The 25,636-nt window shown below is 58.1% G+C and overlaps 1 protein-coding gene across 2 annotated transcripts in view; it reads left to right on the plus strand.

Moving 5' to 3' along the window:
- Positions 1-25,636, plus strand: part of KIRREL1 (kirre like nephrin family adhesion molecule 1) — a 119,489-nt gene that overhangs the window by 86,544 nt on the left and 7,309 nt on the right. The window contains exons 2-11 of one of the 2 annotated variants that reach the window (XM_075563644.1): positions 12,566-12,715; positions 14,425-14,574; positions 18,374-18,531; positions 20,427-20,577; positions 21,429-21,534; positions 21,623-21,771; positions 21,857-21,984; positions 22,478-22,652; positions 22,740-22,840; positions 24,976-25,174. In XM_075563644.1, the coding sequence (XP_075419759.1) occupies positions 12,566-12,715; positions 14,425-14,574; positions 18,374-18,531; positions 20,427-20,577; positions 21,429-21,534; positions 21,623-21,771; positions 21,857-21,984; positions 22,478-22,652; positions 22,740-22,840; positions 24,976-25,174 (1,467 nt within the window). The remainder of the gene's footprint in view (positions 1-12,565; positions 12,716-14,424; positions 14,575-18,373; positions 18,532-20,426; positions 20,578-21,428; positions 21,535-21,622; positions 21,772-21,856; positions 21,985-22,477; positions 22,653-22,739; positions 22,841-24,975; positions 25,175-25,636) is intronic. The other variant, XM_075563645.1, reaches the window with a different exon arrangement.

Raw genomic sequence — 25,636 nt, forward strand, 5'->3', positions numbered from 1 at the left:
GTATTTGAAGACCTGGGTGCTCCCCTGGGTCTTTGGGGTTCATGGTAAAGAACACCCTTCTTACTGCTGCCCTCGCCCATTACCTTTCTGGTTTCCTCTGGGCTAAGGCTGTTTAGTCAGAAGACGGTTGCTGGAATTGCCAGGACACCTGTGTGGCGAGGGGCCTGGGGACCAGTTTGCATTTCTTCCTGGGCTTGGAGCCTGCTGGCTCAGAGGTGCCTTTCTGGCTTCTCTCAGCGAGTACTTTGAAGTTAAATCAGAATGGTGGTAACTAAGAATATGAAAACTCCCTGAGGGAGGCGTCGGAGCAGAGCTTAGTTAGTCTCTGGTGACAGAGGTTGCCCGTCAACCGCATGGTCAGCACGTTGAAACCACCCGCTGCTGCTCCTCGGGAGAGAGGCGAGGTCTTCTACGCGTCCAGGGTTACTGGCTCAGAATGCACAGGGGCAGCTCGACCCTGTCCAACGGGGTGGCAAGGATCTCCACGGACTCAATGGCAGCGAGTGGGTGGGTGGTGAGTGAGTGGGTGGGTGAAGGGAGACCCGTGCCCATCAGAGTGAAGGAGGGCCCCAGAGGCAGTAGAATTCATTTGCCTTCCTGGCCACCCCACATATGCAGAGCGGAGCTGCACCAGAGGACCGGACCTTCAGAGGCCTTTTCACCAGAGCAGTTCTGGGTGCTATCCAGCTGCCAACAGCCTAGCTCAAATGGTCTGCCCCACCCATCAGGGGATGGGCTGGGCCGCCGGAAAAGTGACCTCTGCCCAAGGAACAGTGAAGGGATGGGGTGGTGGAGCCTGGCCTCTGAGCTGGGCGGCCACCGGGGGCACGGATTAGCTGCCCCCAGAACTCAGTCTTGGGAAGAATGTGATCGCACAGTTACTTGAGCCAGTCCTGGTTGGTGGGGTGACAGGGCCCTGCCCTCAGCTGCCTTCTAAATTACCTCCGACCCAGCTTTACCCCATTCTCTCTCCTCCCCTTCCTGGGCTAATCCTTTCAGAAATCCATCCCACTTCTCGGGATTTCACTCCTTTTCTTTCACCTAAATGCTCTGGACCTTCGGATGAGGCCAGAGGGTGGTGATCCTCCTGCCCTTCTGCCCTGTAGCCTCCCTCCCCACCCCCACCCCCTGCGCAGACTCCTCGCTCCTTTGTACCTCCTCAAATCTTGCTCCTCATTTTGTATCCATCTTTCTCCTCCTCCATTCCTCTCACCACTTCCTTTTCCCTCCCTTCTCCAAGTGAAGGAAGGCTGCCAGCCAGAGACCTCCGTGGTTCCCCACCCCGACCCCTGATCCGTGCAGGGAGAGCAGGATGTGCCCTGCCTCTGGAAAGGGGACCCTCAGTAACCAGGATGGTCGTGGGGGGTGGAGGGAGCTGGCTCAGAAGCCACCAGCCCTTTGGAGCCATGTGGACTCCAAATATACCCTCCCTTTCTTCCAAACAGAAGGTGTGGGTTGGTGAGAGCCAGGGCCTGTCCCAGCTTGGCTGTAACCCTCAGGGCCTCTGTCTGCTGGAAGCGTTCCTCTGCTCCTGCCATGGTGAGGCTGGTCCCTCCTGCCGGCCTGCTGCCCTTCCCCCTTCTAGGAAGTCCTGCACAGCCTCTCTGTGGTCTCTGTCTTTGTCTCTGGTCTCCCTTGACCCTCTGCTTGTCCATGGCGCTCCTCCCCGCCTTCAGCCGACTTTGCTCTTGGCATAGCGGACCCCCCTTCAGGGGTCTGTGGGTTCTCTTTCCCTGCCTTTTCTGGACTCCAGGACGGCTGCAGACCCAGGCACCTGAGCCCCTCCCTCTGTCAGCCTCTAGGGTCAGGGGACCCTGGTGTGGAGTGTCGGGTGGGGCAAGGGACCACCTTCCTTTCTCCACTCCCCACCTCAGCTCCTTGTGCCGGGCTCCATCTCTGGATTCCAGTCTTTTCTGGCTCAGTTGGGGACTGGCCTAGCATCTGCCTCTGCCCCCTCTTTCCTTCTCTGTCATTTTCTCTCTTTCTTCTTAGCCCGCTGTCTCCTCTCTCAGCTAACGTCCTTGCCTGCCACCTGTCTCCTCTCTCCTCCACCTTCTTCCCTTTGCCCACAGAAGCCAAGTTGAAATGCAGTCCCCCGCCCCCCCTAACAAAACCATCCATGAGCCCTATCACCAGCCCCCACTTCCTCCTCCTGTCTGTCAGACCTATTAAAGCCAACCCCACTCGAACTTATCATGGCTTGATTGTCCCCATAAAGCATTCCTGGGGGTGCCTGCTGGGGCACATTTGCATAGAGCTGTCAGACCGGGCTGGCCCAGGTGTCTCAGGGCTGGCCGGGCAGAGGGAGCTGGCCATCCAAATGGGACAGCCTGGGCCTGCTTCCAGCCGCACCTGCTAGTCTTTTTCAGATTAAAAATCCAAAGTCCAGGTGAGTGGCCTTGGGCTGGCAGGTCATTTCAGGGACACAGGCATGGCTGCCCACTACTGCCTAGTCTCTCCACTGTGAGCCTATTAGAAAGGGCTAGTAGGAACCCAGGTGGCATAGTGGTTATGTATTGGGCTGCTAACCAGGTCAGCAGTTTGAAGCCACCAGCCGCCTCTCAGGAGAAAGATGAGGCTTTCCACTCCCAAAAAACGTCACAGTTTCAGAAACCCACAGGGGCAGCTCTGCCCTGCCTGTAGGGACACTGAGTGGGCATGGCCTAGATGGCAGTGAGTTTGGTTTTTGGTTTGGCATTCGGGGAACACAAGGCTCTGTGCTGGACGTGCCATGTGGGTAGCCCCTCTACCATCGCCATACCACAACGCCCCACACTGGCCTTTGGTGCTCGTGAGCGTGAGTTCATTTGTTGGGTCCCCTCGTTGGGGTTTTGCTGCATAGGGTTTTCAAGGCTGTGACTGGTAGAAGCAAGATGCCCAGGAGAACTGTCTCCTGCTGCCTGGGTTTGAATGACCAAAGAGTTGAGGGTTTCAATAGTTGTTGCCACCCAGAATTCCTCCCCAGCCCAAGAAGAACTGTGTCCTTATGAATGTGCACAGGCTTTGGCCTGGGCGCCCAGACAGCAGGAAGTGGGGAAGAGAACCTTAGACGCTCAGAACTGGAAAGGCTCTTGGGTGTCAAGTTCTTCAGCTCACACTGCACAGCTTGTGGAAGCGGGGGGCGGGGGGGTCTGAGAAGGGAAGTGACTTCCCCAAAGTCTCACACAGCTGGTTGGTGGCAGTGCCAGAGCCATCTCAGGCCACATGGCCTGACTCCTGGCCCAGAGTACTTCCGTCTCTCACTGAAAGGGGGCTCCCAGCCAGAGTTCCCTTCCTGCCTCTCTCAGGGACGAATCCACTGGCCCCAGACCCAAAACTCAGCTGGCCAGGTCACTGTGAACACGGCCTCTGCTGGGGCCCTACAGCCAGCCCTCGGGCAGCTCCAATGCAAGGAAACCAAGGCAGACTCCCACCGCTTGTAAAACCCTGCCTGGTCCCTGGAAAGACTCCCCTTCATCTGTCCCTTCCGTCATACATCAGTGTGGCTGTGGCTGTGGCCAGGCAGGCTGGGGTGCGATGGGGCCCGAAGCTGGTGCTTCTCCCTCAGGCTCCCTGGGGAAAGAGGACGGGGGAGGGAGGTGGTTGAGTCAGAGGACTGGGGGCTCCTCATGTCATTGTGTCTTTATCAAAGGATCCTGAACGCTGGAGAACCTTCGGAGTGGGGGCCGAATGTCTGAAATCTCTTTGGGGTTTGGGGCGCTTCACCTGAACTCCAGTCATTGCCACACGGGAGGGGACTGTCTGTGCGCCGCTGGTCCTTCCTCTGCCGGAGAGGGTGGGTGACGAGCTGTCAAGTCCCACCAGCTTGGGATGTGGGGGGATTCGGGGCAGAGGTGGTTCAGGGGCACAGTGTTTGCTTTCCACAAAGAGGGCCCCATGTCCAGCTGCTGTGCCTCATGTGTGGACACTGCTCATCTGTCACGGAGGGCTGTGTGTTGCTGTGAGGTTGCACAGGGGTCTGTGGAGCTGCCGGACTAAGACTAGGAAGAAAGACCTGGTGATCTCCTTGCAAAAAACCCCAAGCCAACCATCTGATTCACAGCACGGGTTTGTCCTCTGACTCAGGGGCCTCCAGGAGGCCAAGGGCAGCGAGGATTCTGGGCCGGGCTCTTGTCTGCAGGCTCTCTGGGGGCAGGTTCTATGTGGGTCTAGTGTCTGCCTCTCCCCTCCTCTTTCCTTCTCTGGCATTGTTTGTTCCTTCTTCTTAGCCTCTCCTCTCAACTGTGTCCTTGCCTGCCAGCTGCTTCTGTTCTTCGATTTTGATCTCTGCCTCCTCATGTGCCTCACTCTGCCCAGGACCAGGTCAGCAGTCTCCCCTCTCCCTCCTGGTCTACTACAAGTGCCAATCTCCCTCTCTCCTCTCCTCTCCCATCACGGGACCAGCCCAGAAGATCAGGGGCCTCTTTTCTCTGTGAGAGCATCCAATGCGAAGGGACCTTGCTGGTGACTGCCTGTTTTTCAAGGGGCAGGACGGGAATGGCCGAGGTGGGGGTGAGAAAGATTTAAGGGTGGGGAGTGGAGATGTGGGAGCAGAGGGAGGGAAGGGGAGGGAGGGCGGCAGGAGAAGAGTTGAGTGAGTGGGGAGAGATTTAGTTCCATCTGAAAGCTGTCTGTGCGAATCAAAGGCTTTCCTTTGAACCAGCAGCATAATCTGGAGTGGAGAGCTGGGGACTGGCTCCTCAGCCCAGGGGGTTCATTACTGCTCCTTTGATAAATCCAGGGAGACAGGGTGGAGCCTCCACCCCACCCCCCCTCCTGGCTTCCTGGCTTCCCCTGTGTTGAACCCACTCCCTCACTGGTTCAGGGCTGGCCCAGCAGGCAGGGTTTCCTGCTAGATTTAGAGATCCACTTCCCGATCTCCATCAAACATAAGATTCAGCCTCTCCTTCCTCCCAGGCCTCTGTGTGGAAGTCTGGTCCCCAGCCTTGGGGACAGGCCTGGCAGGGACAGGAGGTGTGTTCCTTGAGCCACTGGGCAGATGTTTTCCACTGGCCTCTCCCCGGCCCCCCACCCCCAGCCAGCCGTGTTGCCCCAGGAAGGTCAGGGTCAAGGAGATGTGGGTGGGGCTTAGAGGGAAGGGTGGCTGGGAGAGGGGTGCCCCCTGTGTGTGGCAGGAGCGTGGGACGTGGTGAGGCCCCTGGGAGCAGGTTTGTCCAGTGGACAGACTCTGAGCTAGAAGGGCCGAGGAGACGGAGTGGTGGGAGGACCACAGGGGCAGGCTGTTGGCAGGGCGTCCCAGAGGGACCCTGGTATCTCGTTCCCTTCTTTGGGAAGCAGCTGCCGTATGAGTTGTGTGACTGTTGGTAAACTGGTTCCTCTCTCTGAGCCTTAGTTCCCTACCAGCGGTAATAACTGGGCCTACCTCATTGTCCTTAAGGGTCAGAAGATCCGTGACATGCTCAGCCCAGGGCCTGGAGCTCTATGAGCAGGGTTTTGATGCTGGTGGCACCGGTGAGGCAGTGAGAGAATCTGCCCTCTTCATGGAGGGCGGGGGTGGGGTGGGGGGGTGGGGGGGTTAGATTCCCAGCACCCCATGCATAACAATTGCCTGTCAGCTGCTGGGAGCACTGAGCAGATCCAGGTCCCAGCAGATTCCCGAAGGAAACAGACAAGGAACAAAGGTCAGGCAATCCTGCTCAGAACAAAACGGACCACAAGGGTCTGATGCCCTTGTGCATGGGATGTGATTTGGCGGCTCATGATAACAAGCACTGATGATGCCTGCTTCTTTCACTAGCAGGCAGTGGCAGTCTAAAGACTGGCATTTGGTGACCCCCTAAATTGCCCAGGAGCTCTGGTGGCATCATGGTTATGTGTGTGGCTGTCATTTGACAAGTTAGCAGTTCAAAACCACCAGCCACTCCTCGGCTCCTTGGGAGAAACACGAGGCTTACAATCTCGGAAACTCACAGGGCCAGTTCTACCCTGTCCTATGGGGTCTCCATGAGTCAGCATCGACTCAATGGCAGGGAGGGAGTTTGAGTAAATCCCTCTGGGCAGCAGGCCCTGCCTGGAGTATCCCTCTTCCTTTCTTGCCCATAAGTGACCAAATAGACCTGCCCCCCTACCACCCCCCAAGCTTCCTAAGCTATAATCTTGCCAGGAGAAGATCGCCAAGTCTTTCTTCTGCTCAGTGGGTTCGAACCGCCAACCTTTAGGTCAGCAGCCGAGTGCTCAGACACTGTGCCACCCAGATTCTTGGTGTACACTTGCTGGGGCAGGAGGGTTATGGCAAGGCTTCTCCTGGGGTTGGTGGCCGTCGGCAGGGCAAGTCTTCAGGGCACTGACCAGTCCCAGCTGTATGAGCAAGGCCCTCCCAGGAGGCAAACAAGGTGAAGAGAGACGTTTGAGGTGTAAAGGGGGGAGAGCTGCACAGCACAGGGCCCCCACTGCTCTTCGGGGTGGGACCATGGATCCCTTGATGTTGCATGTGCTTCTGACTATTCAGTGGCCTGGCACAGTACCCAGAGCAGGCAGTACCCTGGCTTAAGCCTCACCGGTGCCCCCCACCCCCATGGCTGTCACCTAAGTATCTGAGCCTTCTTTCCCATGGAGGGAATGAAGATCCTTGGGTGACCCCCAAAGATCAGTGGTTCAAACTCGCCCAGAGGCACCGTGGAAAAAAGTCCTGGCCACCTTCTTCCATCAATAGACCAGGCACAGAATCCACTGGGGCGGCTCCACCCTGTAAGACCTGGGGGGTCCCTGTGGATCAGGATCCGCTGGACAGCCTCAGGGTTGGTGTGGGGTCTGGGCAGTGGCTCCAGATGCTCCAGAACAAGGTGCAGAGAGCACCTGGCAGGCATGTTGTCACCGGGAGTCACTTGCGTACCAAGGAATGTTGTTGGAATTGAAGGAACAAGAAAGGTAAATCAAAGTGTCTCTGTTCTCCTGGGGCTCCCAGGAGAGTGGGGGAGGCCGAAACATGCACACACATGAGTAACTTTTAATACAAGGCAGGCAGTGATGAGTGCGACAACCAGAAGCCCAAACAGTGCGCTGGAAGAACAGGGGAGGGAGCGCTTCCAAGCCTGAGCACAGGGGAGCTCGGAGAGATGGGCTGGGAGAGATTGGCTGCTGGGGGGAGGATTGGGGGGGGGGGGTTAACCTGGGAGGGAGGGAAATGGAAGTTCCTGGTAGCACCGACCTCTCCTCCTGCATTCAGCACAGAGCTCCCCACAGCACCCCCTAGTGTGCCCCCAAATCCTCCCCAGGGCCCCTCCGTGCTCCCCTCACCTTTGCAATGGTGCTTCCTAATCTGTTCCACCACATATACACCTTGCAACCTTTCCCGACTGGTGGGAAAGACAGTGCCCATCAATGGGGATCGGAGGCGCCTCAAGTCTCAGTCAGCACTCCATACCATGCTCTGCAGCAAAGAGCCCATTGGGAGAGGGCAGAGGGGTCAGAGTAACCAAGGCCCCATCCCAGCTCCCACCTCATCCACAAGGACCAGCCACTTTCTCCACACTCACGCCCGCCCAGGTCTATGTGCCTTCTGCACCCCATCTCTCTGGGAATGTCAGCCTTCCACCTTTTATCTTCCGCCCTAGCTCTCTGGGACTCCCTGGGGTCTGTCCCACCAGCTCTGCCTTGGTAGCCTCTCTGGATCTGTCTGCCTGAGGCCCTGCGCTCTCCTGTCTTGGCTGCTTCCCCTCCAGTCTCAGTCTTGCTCTGCAGTGCCCTCTGCCTCCGTGTGGGTTGTCTTGTCTTTGTCTCCATTTCTCCTTGTCATTTGCACCACGATTAGCCTCCCCTGGTGTGTGTGTGTGTGTGTGTGTGTGTGTGTGTGTGTGTGTGTGTGTGTGTGTGTGTGTTAGTGCTCCTGCGCCTGTGTGCACAGCTCAGTTCTTCTCTGCCTGTCTTCACAATGGCTGTTTAAGAGTTCACCACATCTGTGATGGTGTCTGAAGGCAGGGAGGGAGAGAGATCAAAGCAGGTGGGAATTCATTTAAAAACACAGAGCAGAACGCTGAACCAAGCTCACCCCAGACTGGAGCAGCTGAGGGCCAGCCCGCTTCTGCTTTCACTTTCTGCCTGAGATCAGGCTCTTCCTGACAACCCCCCCTACCCCACCCACCCCAAACCTGGTTCCCCAGCCCCACCCTGCAGGGAGCCATTTCCTTGCATTTCTGGTCAGCACAAGTTTTTGTCTCCTGAACATGGGCCAGGGATGGAATGGAAATCTCCCCTCTGGTTCTAGTGCAGGCTCTGCTTTGCACCATGGTCGGTGGGAGGATCGGTGGCCAGCGGGGACCTGTGCTCGGATGTGTGTGTCCCGTTAGTCTCCTGGTACTGGGTTTGCATGGGGCAGGGATGGTTGGCTGGTAGAACTGTTACCTTCCACGCCAGAGACCCAGGTTCGATTCTTAGCACCGGCACCTCATGCGTAGTCACCATCCAGCAGTCGGAGAAGGCAAGGGCACTGGTAGGATGTTGAACCAGTTTCAGAGATGCTTCTAGACCAGTGTTTCTCTACCTTCCTAATGCCATGACCCTTTAAGACAGTTCCTCAAGTTGTGGTGCCCCACCCCCAACCATAGAATTATTTTTCATTGCTCCTTCATAACTAATGTTGCTACTGTTATGAATCGGGTGACCCCCGTGAAAGGGTCGTTCAACCCCCCAAAGGGGTCACGACCCACAGGTTGAGAACCACTGTTCTAGACTGACACACCAGGAAGAAAGGCCAGGGAAAAGGCATGTGGATCTCGAGGGCAGGGCCGGGCATTGTTTGCTTCCATAGTGCACTGGGTCGTCATGAATCAGGAGCAGACTTCATGTGAACGAACGCACAGCAGCCCCGGGGCTCTTGGCACCTCTGTAGCTCTCAAGGACTAGCCACACGTCCGCCCTGTGCCCTCCAGTCCCAGTCGTCCACGATGCCACGGGACTGCTCTGCCCTCCCTGCTGCCACACGCCCTACTCAGAAACTCTCACCTGCCTGGCCGGAGTCCTCATCCTCCTCACCTTCATGGGGCCTTCCAGACCAGGTCCTGCACACGCACCTTTCTCCTCGGAGAGCACAGTCAGGGCTCGCCCTGCCCGACTCTGCTGGCCTTCTGAGCCTGACCTGGAATGAGCCATGTGCTTGGTCTTTCCCTTAAATGGAAGTGGGGGCGGGGTGACTTTCACCAGAGTCCAGGCTTCCCTGGGGTCCTGCAGAGGGTGGGCCAGTCCTACAGAGGGTGGGCTGGTCCTGCAGAGGGTGGGCCAGTCCTACAGAGGATGGGCCCTGCAGGTGTGGGCCAGGCTCCTGGAAGAAGGGAGAAGGAGCTGAGGGCCCTGAGGCATGGATTCAGTCAAGGAAGGCTTCTCAGAGGAGGTGGCTGAATGCTGAAGTTGTGGAGGGAGCTTGTGACCACGCTCCCATCTCCCCCCTCAGAACAAGGCCTGTGCAGAGGCATAGAGGTGTGGGGAGGCAGAAAAAACAGGCTTGGTTAGGGGCATGGAGGGGCAGACTCCACCTGGGTGACCTTTCCACCGAACTTGCTTCCTAAAACAACCCCCGGCTCTGGGTTCTGGGGAGGGGCCATTGTGTCCACCCCACATCGCCAAGAGCAGGTCTCAACGCCCCGCAGGGATGTAGAAGGCCCCTTATTCCTTGTATGTCTGCTCAGCTTTTGGTGGGGTGGGCGGCGGCATCCACTGTCGTCTGCGCAGGGCCAGTCACGGTGACAGCCCCCCCTCCCGTGTAGAGGACACCTGGCTCTTTATAGACAGAGCATGGCCAGCCGCATTGGAGTGCAGTCTGAGTGGCACAGTGGGGAGGTGTTCCGCCGGTCAGTTGTTTGAACCCACCAGCCGCTCCGTGGGAGAAACCCCTGGAGATCTACTTCCCTTAAGATCACTGCGTTGGAAACCAGGGGGGTTGTTTCTACTCTCTCCTCTCCAATCGCCCCGAGTCGGGACTGAGGAAAGGGCACATGACGACAATCTTATTTTTCTCTCATAACCATCCGCTGTTCACCGAGGAGAAAGAAGGTGGGGAGCGAGTCAGATGGGTTAGCAGCCCTGCATCCGTGTGTCAGCCTGGGGCTGACGTCCGAATGCGCAGCCGGAGTGGGGGAGCATACGGTTTCCTTTGCTTCCCTTGTCCGGGCTCCTTCCTGCACCGGTAAACGAACATGGGCCCGAGTGGGGGAAATGACACGCCCAAGGTCGCACGCCTCCTTCTGACAAGCTCCCCAGCACCTGACTCGGACTCCAAGGTGCTTTCCACCTGTCTCAGGGTCAGCCTCCTCTCCCGAAGACCAACCGGAGCCAAAGGCTCGCTGTCCCCTGGAGACTTCAACCAGAGAGGGCTCCAGGCTCCACGTGGGAAACTCTCCAGCTATGCATATAAATGGCCTCTCTGAGCCAGGGCCCACTGACCACCCCACTCCCGAGCCCTTGACTGGGGCTCCAGGGGCCGAGGGAAGGAGAGCCGGAGAGCCGTGAGTGTGGAGAGTTTGAAGCACAGAGCTGAGCTGGGGAACTGTGCAAGGATATGAATATATTTGAATAATAATGAGGGCAATGCCGAATTAATGATGCTGGCTGCTCACCTGACCCACTCCTTCCCTCCCTCCGGATCGCAGGCACCCCAGGCACCTGCCACCCGAATCCTTGGGAATGTAGACAACCCTTCCCTTCCCTCCTTTAGCAGTTGAGGATAGGAAGTCGGGTCAGCGGAGGTGAGTGTGGGGCGGGGGCAACTGCCTTTATTTCCCGTGAAGACCGAAGGGGCTGGATTTGCCTGTTTCCCAAAGCGTGAGGGAGAGGCTGACTCAGATCCGGTCCTTCCGTCTGCTCCCTATCCCCACCCCGGGGGTCCCCCCTGGCCCAGCCCCTCACTTTCTCAGTTCTCCCTGGTGGCGGCAGTCCACAGGGCAAGCAGCCCTAGAGGAGAGGGCCCTCCTGCCCCCGCCCACCGCTGCCCTCCATCCCGTGACAAATAAAACCATGCATGCTTACGCCTGTGCCTGAAGACTGGGGGATCCAGTGGTTAGAGGAGGGCATGAGCTAGCTCCCTTTGGCCCCCAGGAGCTACAGGATCAGCCTAGGAGGACTTCCTGGAGGACGGGGGGTATGGGGCAGACTCAGGAAGAAGGGAAGAAATCAGGAGAGGAGAGGTGAAGGGGTGGAATGAGAGTAGGGCCCTGCTTCTGTGGTGGCTAAGAGGGTCAGGAGGTATAGGTCTTGGAGTGGAGAGGGATGCATTTGTATTACCCTGAGGAGTGACGGCAGATGAGAGAAATTATGGGGAGTTGGGTTTGGAAAAGGATTGGATTTGGGGATTGTGGGCTCTGCATAAAATGAGGGAGTCCAGGAGGAGCAGGAGAGGGAGGAGTCCCCAGAGTTCTGGGGAAAGCTGATTTTGGCTACTGTGGTGTGACAGATTGGGGGCACAGTGAGGAAGCCCCTGACCTCTCCCACCGTGGTCCCCAACTGCTCCATTTCCTCTCCCCTCACCCAACAGGCCAGTAAAGGAAGCTGTCGCTCACAGCTCAGGGAGCTGCTGGGTGCCCTGCCCAAGGCCCAGGCCTGCCCCACACCAGAGCCCACCAGTGCTGGGCGAGCGGGTGGGTGGGAGCGGTGGGGGAGAAGAAACCCGGAATCCAATTCCCTGCTCCATTTAGGCTCCACAATTAAAGGCAATTACTCTGCAGTTCTCTAATCAAATGCTCCCGGCCGAGCTGCCAGCCGGGCAGCCATGTGTAGCTCCCGCAGCCAGAGGGAGAGGGGAACAGAAGTGGAGCCATCGGCCCGCAGCTCCCAGGGTGTGGGGGGCTGAACGTGGGCAGGGATACCTGTGTGTACACACCCATGCCCTGGGGCTTGGGAACAAGGGGTAGGCACATGGAGGTTGCCAGGAAATGTGTTCATAGCTGCTGGTTTGGGGGCACCTCCAGGACCAGGAAAACTTACCTACCTGTTAGGGTGCACAGATCATGACGAGCCTGCCCACAGCTACCCTGATGCCCTCACTGGGGGCATTCACAGGGCATCGTGCCTGGGCCACCCTGCATGTGTGTCAGCACATGGTGACATGTATGACATACGTCCTGATGGGGTCAGTTGGTATATTCATTTGTATGGGCCAAAATCACAAGCCTTGAGGGGGACTGTGGCATCACCTTTGGGCTGTTGTCTCCCTCGACTTTGTATGTCGTCATGCAGTGACGCGGGGGAAGGGGTGAGGCAGCTGGCCATAGTGGCACCCCAGTTCTCTGTCGTCAGGCTGCTGGGTGCCTGGTAAGGTTCTCTTCTCCCTGGGCATCCCCTCAGCATTCCCATCTGGAAAACGAGGGGGCTGGACTGGACTCACCTCCAAGGCCCTCCTATAACATGCTTTCTAAGCCTTCTCGCTCTGAATCCGTCCCAAGGGCCACAGAGGGAGAAGGAATCCAGGATGAGCCCCCAACACTCCAGAGCCTAGTGGCTGGAGCTGAAGTGGGGCAGTGACCAGAGAGCTCACCTGCCCACCCTCAGCTCCCTCCCTCGGGCCTGTTGCAGCAGGGGAGCCTGGGACTGGGGGGCGGTGGAGCCCCTCTCCTCAACCAGTGCTTTTCCCTTCTGCCAGGGACCCAGATGCGCTTCAGCCAGGAGCCAGCTGACCAGACGGTGGTGGCCGGACAGCGGGCCATACTTCCCTGCGTGCTGCTCAACTACTCGGGGATTGTGCAATGGACCAAGGACGGTCTGGCCCTGGGCATGGGCCAGGGTCTGAAAGGTGAGTGGGGTGCCCGGCCATCCCACCAGCAACATAGACCCACCATCACTCAATCATCTCCCCACCTTGCTCCTTCTCTGTGTACTCGTCTTCGAGGTGCTGCCCTGCCCCTCCTCTGCCGTGTGTGTGTGTGTGTGTGTGTGTGTGTGCCTATTGCTGCACTCCACACCCCACACACAGCCTTCCCTCCTACTGCAGACGAGCTCAAGAAAGGCCAGCAGCGCCTGAGGGACCAAGAGTGCCAGGAGACCTCTACATAACAGATGGAGATGGAGACAGACAGAGGCCCAAAGAGGTGCTGGGAGACAGCATCCTCTTCTCCTGCGGGAGGTGGGGCACAGGCCCCTTCTGATGAGGTTCTCAGGCCCTGCTGGTCCCACTGGCTCCGCTCCAGCCTCTCCTCTCTCCCTGCCCAGGCAATGTCTGCTCAGAGGCCAAAAACTCATTTTAATATCAGCCTGAACACTTATTTATTTATTCATTCAACAAGCCTTTATTAAGAACTGGCTGTGTAGTCTGTGCTGAGGCAAACATAATGAGTCAGTAACAAAATAAATAAAACACCAACCTCCTCGATTCCAAGGCAAGTGAAGATTCCCCAGGGCAAGGCCAACAGGCACAGCAGAGGAGTCAAGGGCTGGGTGCCACTCCCACCTCGGCCTCTGCCCCACCGGGAGACCTTCGGGAAGCCGAGTCCCCTGGCTGGGCCATGGTTTATTCCTGCGTAAAACAGGCATGAGAGTCCCTGGGATGCCTGCCTTTGTGTGCTCTAGTGAGTTATTGACCCGATGAGGATGTGCTTCCTGAAAACGTACGGCTAACCGCCACGCAGGGGAACCTGTAAGGAGGGGAGGGGTGGGGGGGGTGTTGGGAGGACTGGCTGTGGGTTGTGAGTGCAGGTGGAAGGGACCTGTCTGTAGAGCAATCTGCATAAGGGAAAGAGATGGGTCTGCAGGATCTATTGATGGTAGAAGGAGAAGGGAGCAGAGAGCAGAGAGAGATCAATAGATATGGAGTGAGAAGAATCAATAGCCTTTGGACAGAGGAAGATAATGGGAGGGAGCTGATGGCAAGGGAGTGGGAGGGTGAGTGTAGAGAGTGTGGAGGACCTGGAGGAAGGGGGAGGGAGAGGAGAGCTGGGACTGGAGAAGGCCAGAGGCCCTCCACCCAGCCTCTCTCTGCGGGAACCCAGACTCTAAGCTCAGGGGCTCCCCCAGGGAGCTAGAGGGCCCTTGCCTCATCCAGCCCCGTTCCCCCCCCCCCCATGGTGGCTAGGGAGCAGGGTGAGACGTGTCCCCTGGGAGTGCCTATCTCTTCTCAGTGCCCACACGTTCCCCCCTCTCCTCTCCCCACTCTCTGCCTCTCCACCCCCCCCTTCTTCCCTGTTATTATGAGAGACATTTGTCTGCAAACAGCCTCGAAGATTTCATCTGCTCCTGCTCCTCTCCCCCTGCCTCGCAGCTTCTCCTGCTTCATGGCGTCCAGCCTCACAGTGTGGGGCGTGTGGGGTTTACGTCACGGTGTCTAGGTCTGGGACCAGCTCCCCTGCCCTTGGTGCCCCAAAAGAGGTTAAAGGGGCAAGAGCAGGCAGGGAACCCAGAATGGACCCTGGTAAGGGTGAGGGGATGGGTGCATCGTGGGGCGGGATGGCCAAGGCTGGTGTGGATGCATGCTGAGTCTGATCCTGGCCTCACTCTCTGCCCCTGCAGCCTGGCCACGGTACCGGGTCGTGGGCTCCGCGGACGCCGGACAGTACAACCTGGAGATCACAGATGCGGAGCTCTCCGATGACGCCTCCTATGAGTGCCAGGCCACGGAGGCCGCCCTGCGGTCCAGGAGGGCCAAGCTCACCGTGCTCAGTAATTACCCCAGGACCCCATCCTCCACCGCTCTGCCTCTCCCTCCACTGCCATGGAGCCTGGCCCAACTCATAGCAGCCCTCTGTGGGGGCAATTCAATCTCTCCATGTAGGGCTGTCAATCTCTTCGGGAGCAGCCAGCCTCCTCTGTCTCCCAAGCAGTGACTGATGGCTTTGAACTGCTGACCTTGCAGTTAGCAGCCCAATGATTAACCCACAGTGCTCTCCCTGCCCGCTCCAGTTCCCTCCCTCTGTAACTCCCCAGCCCTCCCTTCCATGCTCCTGGCTTCATCCTGGCCCCAACTTCTCCCTCCCAACTTTCCAAGAGGGGGTCTGGGATGGGCAAGCTGTGTGGAAGCTCACCTTTACTCCAACCCACCCCCAGGCAGCTCCCAGACAGGAGGCTGCAGTCTAGTGAGAGAGAAGAGGTGCCCTGTCCCTGCTTTGTCCAAAGATGTAAAGACCCCATCCTGTCCCTCCCTTCCCCAGCTCTCATGGCAGGCACAGCTTGTGGGTCTAGGGGTCTCTGCCATAATCCCTCACTCTTCTCTGCCTTCCCCCACCCCGACTCTCCCAGTCCTTCTTCCTCTCCTCCCTCCCTGCTCCCCTCCTTCGAACTCACCTCCAGCCCCCTCAGGGAACAGGGGCATGGGACCAGAAGGAATGAGCCGTGCAGGCTGAGCACTGAGTGTCGGAGACTCCAGTGACTGCCTGCATGGGCCCTGTCTCTTGGAGGCTTTGCTTCAGGCAGCTCCCCCGCCCCCATGGGTGGGGGCAGAGCAGATGTCCCTCTATGGTAACACCCGAGGCTGTCTGCATAATGAGGACACTCTCGGAACACCCTGCAGGAATGAGGCCAGCTCCGAGGTGCCCCTGCCGCACTCTGCCCCTTCAGCTCCCTCTGCCTGCGGCGCTCCACTCTGTGGCCTCTGCTCGGTGGTGTTTTCTGCTCTGGTCTCTCCATGCCTTTGTCATGGACCCCCCCCCCCCCCCCGACTTCTTTCCTGCCTGGCTCCCTCTGCTTCCCCTCCCTCCAACCTGCCAGCAAGCAGGAGCACTGATGGCTGAGTGCTTAGTGGTGACGTGTTGGGCTGCTAACTGCAAGTTCAGCGGTTTGAAACCGCCAGCCGCTCTTCAGGAGAAAGATGGTGCTTTCTACTCCTCTAAAGAGTTACAGCGTCTGAAACCCACGGGGACAGTTAAACCTTGTCCTACAGGGTCACTGCATGGACTCGGTGGCAGGGAGTTAAACCTGACATCACTGAAGCAGGGAGGCTCCCGGGACAGATGGCAGAGAGAGAGGAGCTGAGAAGACAGAGCTTATAGACCAGGAAGTCTGGGAGGGAGCTGCGACGGACGACAAGACGTCCAGCCAAGTGTGGCGGGAACGGTGCTGGCCTGGACATCGGGGTGCACCCAGGCTCCAGATGGACCTTGAGAAGGTCACAACCCTAGGACATCAGTTTCCTTCTTGGGAAAAACGGCGTCACGCTGCCAGCCGCTGGCTCAGCTGCCAGCTGTGAACTAGGAGGGTCTGCCTGGTGCCTTGTCTAGATGCTGAGCTCTAGAGGGCCCCGCCCAGGAGGGTGGGGCTCCCAGGCTGGTGCCCGGCTTGCTTTCCCGATAAACAGGGAAGAACAGCCAGCAGGACTGAGGTCAGAGGACAGGAATCGATGACCACCGGGGCAGGCACGAGGAGGCCTGGTGGCACAGAGGGTTAAGCAGCTGGCTGCTACCCACGTGGGTGGTGGTTGGAGCCCACCAGCCACTCCGCAGGGGCATGAGGAGACGATCTGCTTCCCTAGAGACCCATGGTCTTGGGGACTCCGAGGAGAACTGGGCCGCAGTTCCGAGCAGCCCTCCCCCGGGACACCCTGTGCAGAACCAACTCGAAGGCAGGGCCTTGGTTTCAGGGCTCAAGGGGGAGGCGGCACCTTTCATTCCTCATGGGCGGGGGAGCGCCCACCCTGGGCCAGAATTCCAAGGGAGAAAAGAGCTTCTTAGGAAGCCTTCTCCCTACTTTAGTCCTCCATAACTGGCTCTGTCCGGGGCCCCTGATAGGACCCCCACCCGTACCCCAGCACAGAGTTAGAGGCAGGCAGACAGGGTGAAAGAATGGCCCTGGGTCTTGAGGGGACCAGGGCCTGGTGAAGCATGTAGGCCAGTGGGGGAACCGCATGACAGGAGGTGCTGCCAGGCCTGCGGACGCATGGGGGCTGTCCCACCTGGCAGGGGGAGAGGGGCAATGGAGATCTGATGGAGCAAGGGGACAGGGCATTCACTGCTCCCTCCTGCCTCCCCGCTCACCCACAGCCTGTAGGTAGGGCAGAAATGAGGAGTGGGTGGTGCCCAGCACGTGGTGCCAGCCTGTCTGCATGTAACAGTCCAGGCCATGCCCCTCCGTCATTCCTCACCTCCCTGGGCCAGCCTTCTCCACAGAAGGGCCTCTTTCCTCCTTCCTTACGGCAGGGCTGAGAAGAAGTCCCCCAACAGTACAGACCTGCATTCTCTCACACACCTCCTCATTCCCAGTGGTCAACGCCGCTTGAGGGCAGCCACGATGAGAAGGAACTGTGGGTCAGGTGGGCTTGGTCCAGACCCCAGCCTGGCCATCTCACGCCCTCTGTGTGTCTGGGCCCATGGGCTCAGCATCTTCCAGCCTCCATTCCTTATCCGTAGAGTGGGGTCCATGATATTTACCATGGCAGGATTGTTGCCTTACAGTTTGCAGTAAGGCGTCAGTGACATCACACCTGTGGAGTGCTGCAGCCTACAGCAATAAGCTAGCAGCGTCTGTCCATCACCTCCCAGGTTTCAGGGGGGCCCCCGGCACAGCCACAAGCCTGGGGAGTAGGGCCCAATGTTATTCTTGCATTTTCCAAACAAGGACACTGAGGCTGTAGACACAGGGACACAACAAAATAAATGTTCGCTCATTGACACACAGGAGCCCTGGTTGCCTAGTGTTGACACGAAGGCTTACAAGGTGGGCTGTGATCCGCAAGGTCAGCAGTTCAAAACCACCAGCTGCTCTGCGGGAGAAAGATGAGGCTTTCTACTCCTATAAAGAGTTACAATCTCAGAAACCCTCGGGCAGTTCTACCCTGTCCTATAGGGCCACTGTGAGTTGGCATTGACTCCATGGCAGTGAGTTTTCCACCACCACAGGAGAGTACCTCGCTGGCTGGGCCTGGTGTCTCTCCTGTGCCCACCTGGATCCGCCTGATGACATGGGTTATTAGAGCCCAGACAGAGCCCAGGAGACTTCTCAAGCCACCTCTAAGCCTCCACCTCACTGGTCTAGTGACCCAGGTAGTCACAGGATGGGTAGGCAGCTAGGAGTCTGAGCTCTTGCTGGCTCCCCCCAGCACGTGGGAGAGAGTGGAGGTAGGGAGTCCCCATGGGAGGTCGCCGTAATAGGCCAGCTCCTCTGGCTGCCCGAGGGCAGAGGAACAGACAGGAGGGGAGAGGAAGTAAGCAGATCTGTGCGACAGGCCCCCTCTTGGTGCTAGGCCCTCTGGGAATGAACTATACTTAAACCTGGAGACAGCCCAGCACCTTCCTCCTTCTGAGGGCGTCTCTTCCATGTACAGCACAAGACAAGCGCCAAGGAGAATGGTAGCGGACTACGGCACTTGCTCAGAAACCTCACTGGTGGGGACCAGAGAGCTACGGGCCCTGGAGGCCATGGATGGAGCTGGCCTGGGTGCAGTGGACAGCGTGGTTATGTGAGGTGGCAGGGGCTGGGTAACCAAGGTAGGCTCCCCCGCAGGCTGACTGTGCTCTGCTCTGCCCCACAGTCCCCCCAGAGGACACGAAGATTGATGGCGGCCCTGTGATTCTGCTGCAGGCAGACATCCCCCACAACCTCACATGCCGAGCCTTCAACGCCAAGCCAGCCGCCACCATCATCTGGTTCCGAGACGGGACGCAGCAGGAGGGCGCCGTGGCCAGCACGGTGAGACCCACCAGCTCTCGGCTTCTCGTCGCTGTTGCTTTCACACATGGCCTCACCACATGCTCGGGGACACAGAAGGGGCCTTAGCGACCAGCTGGCCCAACCCTCTCGTGACGCCCCCCAAATGGAAGTGTTCATGTTACTGTTTAGTCAACAGCAAAAAAAAAAAAAAACCCACTGCTATTTTGTGACTGCTGACTCATAGCGACCAGAGAGGACAGAGTGGACCTGTCCCTGTGGGTTTCCAAGGCTGTAACTCTGTACCGAGTAGAAAGCCTCATCTTTCTCCCTAGGCGCGACTGGTGGTTTCGAGTTGTTGTCCTTGGGGTTAGCAGCCCATCGTGCAACCAGGGCTCAGGAGCTATTATATATCGGAGCTGTTAGGGGTCATCACGGTGGTTCTGACCCACAGGGACACTGGGTGGGACAGAATGAAGCACGGCCCTGTCCTGCGCCATCGTCATCCTTGCCCACGGGGTCAGTCCATCAGTCCAGTGGGGGTCTTCCTCCTTTTCACTGCCCCTCTACTTTACTAAGCATGATGCCCTTCTCCAGAGGCTGGTCTCCCCTGACAACATGGCCAAAGTATGCCAGATGAAGTCTCGTCATCTTGGCCTCTAAGGAGTACTCTGGCTGTACTTCTAAGACATAGAATTCGTGTAATAATAACTAACATTTATTCCGTGCCACCTGAATGCTCAGCCCTGGGAGAAGCACCTTCTGAACAGCAGCTCTCCAGGCTCACAGTGGGTCTGCAGGACAGGCATTTCTGTTTCACCAGAGAAGAACCTGAGCATCAGAGAGGTTGAGTCACCCGCCCAGGTCACACAGGTGGCACATGGCAGCGCTGGGATCTGAACCTGGGATGACCTGTGACTGACTTTCCCAGGTCCTCACCATTGAGAGGAGTGACCTCATCCGTTTTTAGACACAGGAAGCTCCGGCACAGAAATACCAAGTCACTTGCCCCGAATCACAGGGCAAAGCTATTGTTGGGGCCCAAACTCTTCTCCGGGGCTGCATGAAGTTGGCTGATGGTGGAGTGGATTCAGCATCGGGGTGCCTAACTGCAGGGTTGGCAGTTCGAACCCGCAGATAGTCCTTGGGAGGAACAGAGACGGTCTGCTTTACACTGCCAGACTGACAAGACCCAAAGGAAGCCCTTACGGAGCCTTGGCTCTGTTCTGTGGGATCCCTGCAAGTCAGAATGGACTTGACAGTAGTGGTTTAGGGCTGCCTGTTTTCAAATTTGGCAGCTGCACCAGGTGACCTGTCAATGCCCATGGGTAGTATCCCTTCCTCGGGGGTTTTTATGTTAAATCAGAGCCACCCTGGAGCTGTACCCAGTCATACCAAGCAAAGGCAGGGCACAGCTATGGACATCTGGAGCCTCGCTGGAGTTAATAAAGGGTTTCCCTGGGCAGTTTGCAGTCTGGGAAACAGCATGGGGTGGGGTGGGGAGGACGGGTGACCATATTTGGAGACCTCGGGCCAAGTGCCACTGACCCACTGTGATGAGCTTCTGAGCCCCCTCCCTGCCTCCAGGTGTCAGACACGCAAGCACACAGGGGCGCCGTGAGGCCGGCTGGAGGCGCCTAGAGCAGTGTGCGGGCCACACTGACTGCGAAGGGCACGTGTTCAAACAGGGCAACAGCCTTGAGGAATGGGTTGGCCAGGGAACATTCTAGAAGAGGAGGACCTTGGCCTGGCCGGTACTCAGAAGACTCCCCCAGTGAGCCCCCGAGCCACAGGGAGGAGATTGTAGGTAGGGAGGCGGGGCTAAGCACCAGGTTAAAGTACTGCGTCCCAAGGCCACCTCTGAGCCCAAGCTCCCCTTGAGGGCACCCGAGGTGGGGTTTGGCTTGACCATGTCTCCCACCCCGGTTCTGCCCCAGGAACTGCTGAAGGACGGGAAGAGGGAGACCACTATTAGCCAGCTGCTCATTAACCCCACGGACCTGGACATCGGGCGTGTCTTCACCTGCCGCAGCGTGAACGAGGCCATCCCGAATGGCAAGGAGACCTCCATTGAACTGGATGTGCACCGTGAGCAGGGTCCCGGGGAGGGGAGGGGAGGGCGGGCAACTATCTGAGGCTCTGAGAAGTCTGAGAATCTCCCCCAGAGACATCGGGGCAAAGGCCCCTCTTGAGCCTGGGCTGGGATGTGGGGTGGGCTCTGTTCAAACCAGGAGGCAACTTTGAAGGTACACCTCCACTCTGTGGGTCTTTGCTTCCAACGCAGCCCCTTTCTGTCCTGAAACGAGGCTCTGGGCAGCCTTTATTCATCCACTGATGAATAACCATGCAGGTGTACTGGGTGTGTGATTGTGGGTCTCCTCCGGACCCTGGGGATGGGGGTGGGGGGGCTCGCACACAGGATGGTCTGTGCTTGGAAGTTTCAATGTTCTGAACCCCATCTGGCTCCCCAAGATTTCTGGGGCGGGAATGTGGGCCCTTTCCTACTTCCCCGGGTTGGGAAATGATAGTATCAGTGCATCAAACCTAGAGCATCCTACCTGGCAGGTAGATGTTCAATAAATCCGCCCGGCCTAGGGAATGGTAGGGGTGTGGACAGCAATTGAGGGATCCACCCCCGGCGCCCCCCACCCCCTCCAACCATCTTTCAGGGAGTCAAATGAGTCCACACTGACGCCTAGTGGTCTGAGTGGGTAATTGCAACCATCAAGTACTTTCAGGTAGTAAGTATCCTTAGCAGACACCCTAGCAGGCCTCCTGGGAGCCACCAGTGGGGAAGAGGGGAGGAAGGCCTTGGAGCTGCTACTGGAAACTCAAAATTCCTGATCAGCCTAGTGTGGTGCTTTCCCAGTGTAAGTGCTAGGGAAGGGCAGAGAAACTCAAGGCGGTTAAGACCCTGCTTCCTGTCGCCCACCTTGCAGACCCTCCAACGGTGACCCTGTCCACTGAGCCGCAGACGGTGCAGGAGGGTGAGCGCGTGGTCTTCACGTGCCAGGCCACGGCCAACCCTGAGATCCTGGGATACAGGTGAGAGGCGTGGGGGGCGGGGCGGCGGCAGCAGCGGATTTTGGGTAAGGTCCAAGTGTTGCTCCTACCTTTGCATTATCTCCTGCAGGTGGGCCAAGGGGGGGTTCTTGATTGAAGACGCCCATGAGAGTCGCTATGAGACCAATGTGGACTATTCCTTCTTCACGGAGCCAGTGTCCTGTGAGGTCCACAACAAAGTGGGGAGCACCAATGTCAGCACTCTGGTGAATGTCCACTGTGAGTGACCAGATGATGGGGGGGGGATGATCGGGACTGACCCCATGAGACTCAGACCCTGACAAGCTGCCTCTTGCTCTCTCAGTTGCCCCCCGGATTGTGGTTGACCCCAAACCTACCACCACAGACATCGGCTCTGACGTGACCCTCACCTGTGTCTGGGTGGGGAACCCTCCGCTCACCCTCACTTGGACCAAAAAGGATTCAAACATGGTAGGACTTTTGCCCGCCTATTCTGAACACTGGGGGGTGGGAGAGGTGGGGGGCTAGCTCGCAGCCTTCTTTTCCTCCTTGAACTTGGGCTATCTCTAGGATCCAGAGACCTGGAGAACAGCCAGAAGGGGAGGGACGCAATGCCGGGGGTGGGGGGGTGGGGTGGGGGCGCAGGCCAGGGTAGGAGTGAAGCTTTGGAAGGTAGAGGAGGCTGGAGTGATTGGCTAGAGAAAGCCTAATTCCACAGAGACCTGCAGCAAGCCCTTGGAAACCATCACAGTCCTCCCCCACCTTCCCTCCCCATGCCTGCCCTCCCCATGCCTGCTCTCCGCTCTCCACTGTCTGCTCTCCATCGCGCAGAGATAAGGTGTTGTCAAGAGGCCAGGGGCTGGGCCAGGCGCTTTCGGGGACCTGCGTTCCCTTCTGGGTATTCACTTGTGGCCCTTCCTGCTTTCTTTCCAATGCCTTCGGTGTGGGGCCCACACGGACCTAGGGCCCCAGGCCTCCTGGCTCTCCACCCGAGGCTGCTCTCTCTGCCCAGGTTCTGAGCAACAGTAACCAGCTGCTGTTGAAGTCCGTGACCCAGGCAGATGCCGGCACGTACACCTGCCGCGCCATCGTGCCTCGGATCGGAGTGGCAGAGCGCGAGGTGCCGCTGTACGTGAACGGTGAGTGGGTGGTGCGGGTGGGGTGAGGTGGGGGTGGTCCAGCCGTGCGGGCGCTGCCTGGCCCTGACTCCGTCTTCTGGCTTGCAGGGCCCCCGATCATCTCCAGTGAGGCTGTGCAGTACGCAGTTCGGGGGGACGGCGGCAAGGTGGAGTGTTTCATCGGGAGCACGCCGCCCCCAGATCGGATTGTGAGTGCCGGGGACATCCCCGCAACCGTGCTGCCGGGCTCCGCAGCCTCCGACTCCCTCCGGCTTTGCTCTTTCCACCGCTCGCCTCTACCCTGCACATCTGACCCTGACCCTCTGCCCCTCTTCTCTGTCACTTGCAATCCCTGGAGGGAGGCATACCGGTATGGGCTTGGCTGCTGACCTAAAGGTTGGCAGTTCTAACCTACCCAGAGGTGGCTCAGAAGAGAGGCCCCACTCTGTTTACTGCCACAGCCTTGAAGACCGCACGCAGCCCAAACCCACTCTGAACGCACGTGGCCCCCCGTTGAGTCAGAACTGACTCGATGGCATTTGCAATCCATTTCTCGCTCAAATCTCACTTTCTTCCTCGATGCCTCCGAGACCCCGTGCAAAATGCGGGGTCTCTGTAACCTCAACCATGATAAACAGGAGCTCATGGTTAATGTGCTCCCGCTGTTAACTGAAAGGTGAGCAGTTCGAATCCACCCAGAGGGGTGCCTCTGGAGCCAGGCCTGCTGATCCACTTCTGGAAAACCAGGCTCCGGACCGCACCCAGTGGAGCAGTTCTACTCTCACGGAGACAGTGTCGTCCCTCGCCACAGTCGACCCGGTGGCTGATTTTTTAAAAAGAAGCTTGCTGTGAGAAGTGGTTGTTAACAGCAGCCCATCCCTCCCACCTCTCCTGCCCCTGGGCCAGCACTCTGGCGCTCTCTCTCCTCCATCCCCTGCTCTTGTTCAGCCTCCTGAGCCTCCCCCAGCCCCTTCTCTGCCCTTTGCCCACCAGCTTCCTCTCCTCAGCCATGGCTCCTCTTTCCCCACAGCCCCGCCTTCCCTCTCTCCCCCAGCTCCCCTCCCTCCACCAGTCCACTGGGCTCCTTCCTTCCTGCTCCCCCCGCGCCCCCACCATGAGCCATTAATCCCTTCTACGACCATTAACCGTCAAACCCCTCATCACATTTAATGACCATTTGGCTAACTCCGGGGTTGCCCAGGGACACTTCATTACCATGGCCGCCCGGACGGCGGGAGGCCCGGCTCCCAAGGGCCTTTTCTCAAAGATCCAGGAGGATGGATCCCTGGACAGGAGCCAGGCCTTGCGGCTCCCCCTCCCTGGGCCTCCACTGAGGGAGGGGACATGCAGGGTGGGCCGCCCTGGCAGGGCACTGGGGAAAACTGCTCGCCAGCCCTGCTGGGTTAGTGACCGGGCCAGCTGCAGGTTGGTTAACGGTAACGTTAGAGTGGAGACTGAATTGGGTTTAGTTAGACCCTCGCGCTGTTCACACTGGAGGACTCCTTGAGCCTTATCTAGCTCAGGGGTCAGCACACTTTTGAGACAGAGCCAAACCTGTCCCTCAGAGCAACTTAAAAATTATTCAAGATCCATATATATATTCTGACAAAAATAGATAGCTGTGGCCCTACTAAAAGTAAAACTCGTGTGTGTGTTAAAAGACTTCATCAAAAGAGTACTGTAGACATATATTCACAATAAGTGAAATCACCATTATCAGAATGGTAGCTTCTAGATGAAATGATGATGGTTTATTTTCATTTATAGTTTGACTCCAGAGCCACATGTACCTACCCAGAGCACCGGATATGCCTCATGAGCCACCATTTGCTGGCCACGGATCTAGTTCTAGGCTGGTCTTCCCAGTTTTCAGGGGTGGGGGGAGGCGGGGAAAGTGAGTCCTAGAGAGGGGAAGGCAGGCCACGAGGGGACCCAGCAGCAGAGCGGTGCTCTCAACTCCCAGTCCAGGACTCTCTCTGAGGCACCAGGGGTCCCCAGAAGCTGGATGGGCTGCATCTGCCTCACATGGGCATCTCTATACAAACACTCCTGGGCCTCTCCCCGAGAGATTCAGATGTAGGAGTGAGGCCCCAAGAACCAACCTTTTAAAGACTCTCCCCTGAGAAATTCCAGGCTCAGCCATGTATGGAAATTCAGCGCCACCAGTCTGAGGCCATGGGTGTGGCATGCCTTCACATTTGTTAGAGGGTCCGTGCTGGACTGGGCTCAGGACCACCTCTGCACACGGCCTGAGGATGCCTGGAGGAGGAACCAGGTGACACCTGACTGCGTGTTTCCACCACCTGCCCCTTCCCGACTCCCTTTGGGCTCTCCCCCTCCACAGGCCTGGGCATGGAAGGAGAACTTCCTGGAGGTGGGGACCCTGGAACGTTACACGGTGGAGAGGACCAACTCGGGCAGTGGGGTGCTGTCCACGCTCACCATCAACAATGTCATGGAGGCCGACTTCCAGACCCACTACAACTGCACTGCCTGGAACAGCTTCGGGCCGGGCACCGCCATCATCCAGCTGGAAGAGCGAGGTGACTGGCAGCGCTGGCTCCAGGACGGAGGGCAGAGCAGCCTGGCCATCTACCCCCCTTTCTCCCCTGGGGGGAGAGGGTGTGCTTTGGGTGGTACTACTGTCTGGTTCTGACCCATTTGAAGACTAGATCAAGACAACCTATCTGGTTGGATTGTTGGAGGGCTAAATGGAGCAATGTGTCTGAAATGGCCGGCTCATCCCCCCAAACCACACTCCCTGCCATGGGGTTGATTCTGACTCATGGTAACCTTATAGGAAAAGGGAGAACAGCTCCTGTGGGTCTCTGAGACCAGAACTCTTTTATGGGGTCGGAAGCCCCGTCTTTCTCCGGCCTGTTCATGGGGGCTCAGTGAGCATTGATCCCCTGCCTCCAAAGCCTCCACAGTCAGGTCACAGAGATGCATAGGAAACACCTCAAGCCATAGGAAGATTGCCTCTGACTTTCCAAACTCCCGAGTGA

Source organism: Tenrec ecaudatus, chromosome 1 (assembly GCF_050624435.1).
Source record: "Tenrec ecaudatus isolate mTenEca1 chromosome 1, mTenEca1.hap1, whole genome shotgun sequence".
In the NCBI taxonomy this organism is placed as follows: Eukaryota; Metazoa; Chordata; class Mammalia; order Afrosoricida; family Tenrecidae; genus Tenrec; species Tenrec ecaudatus.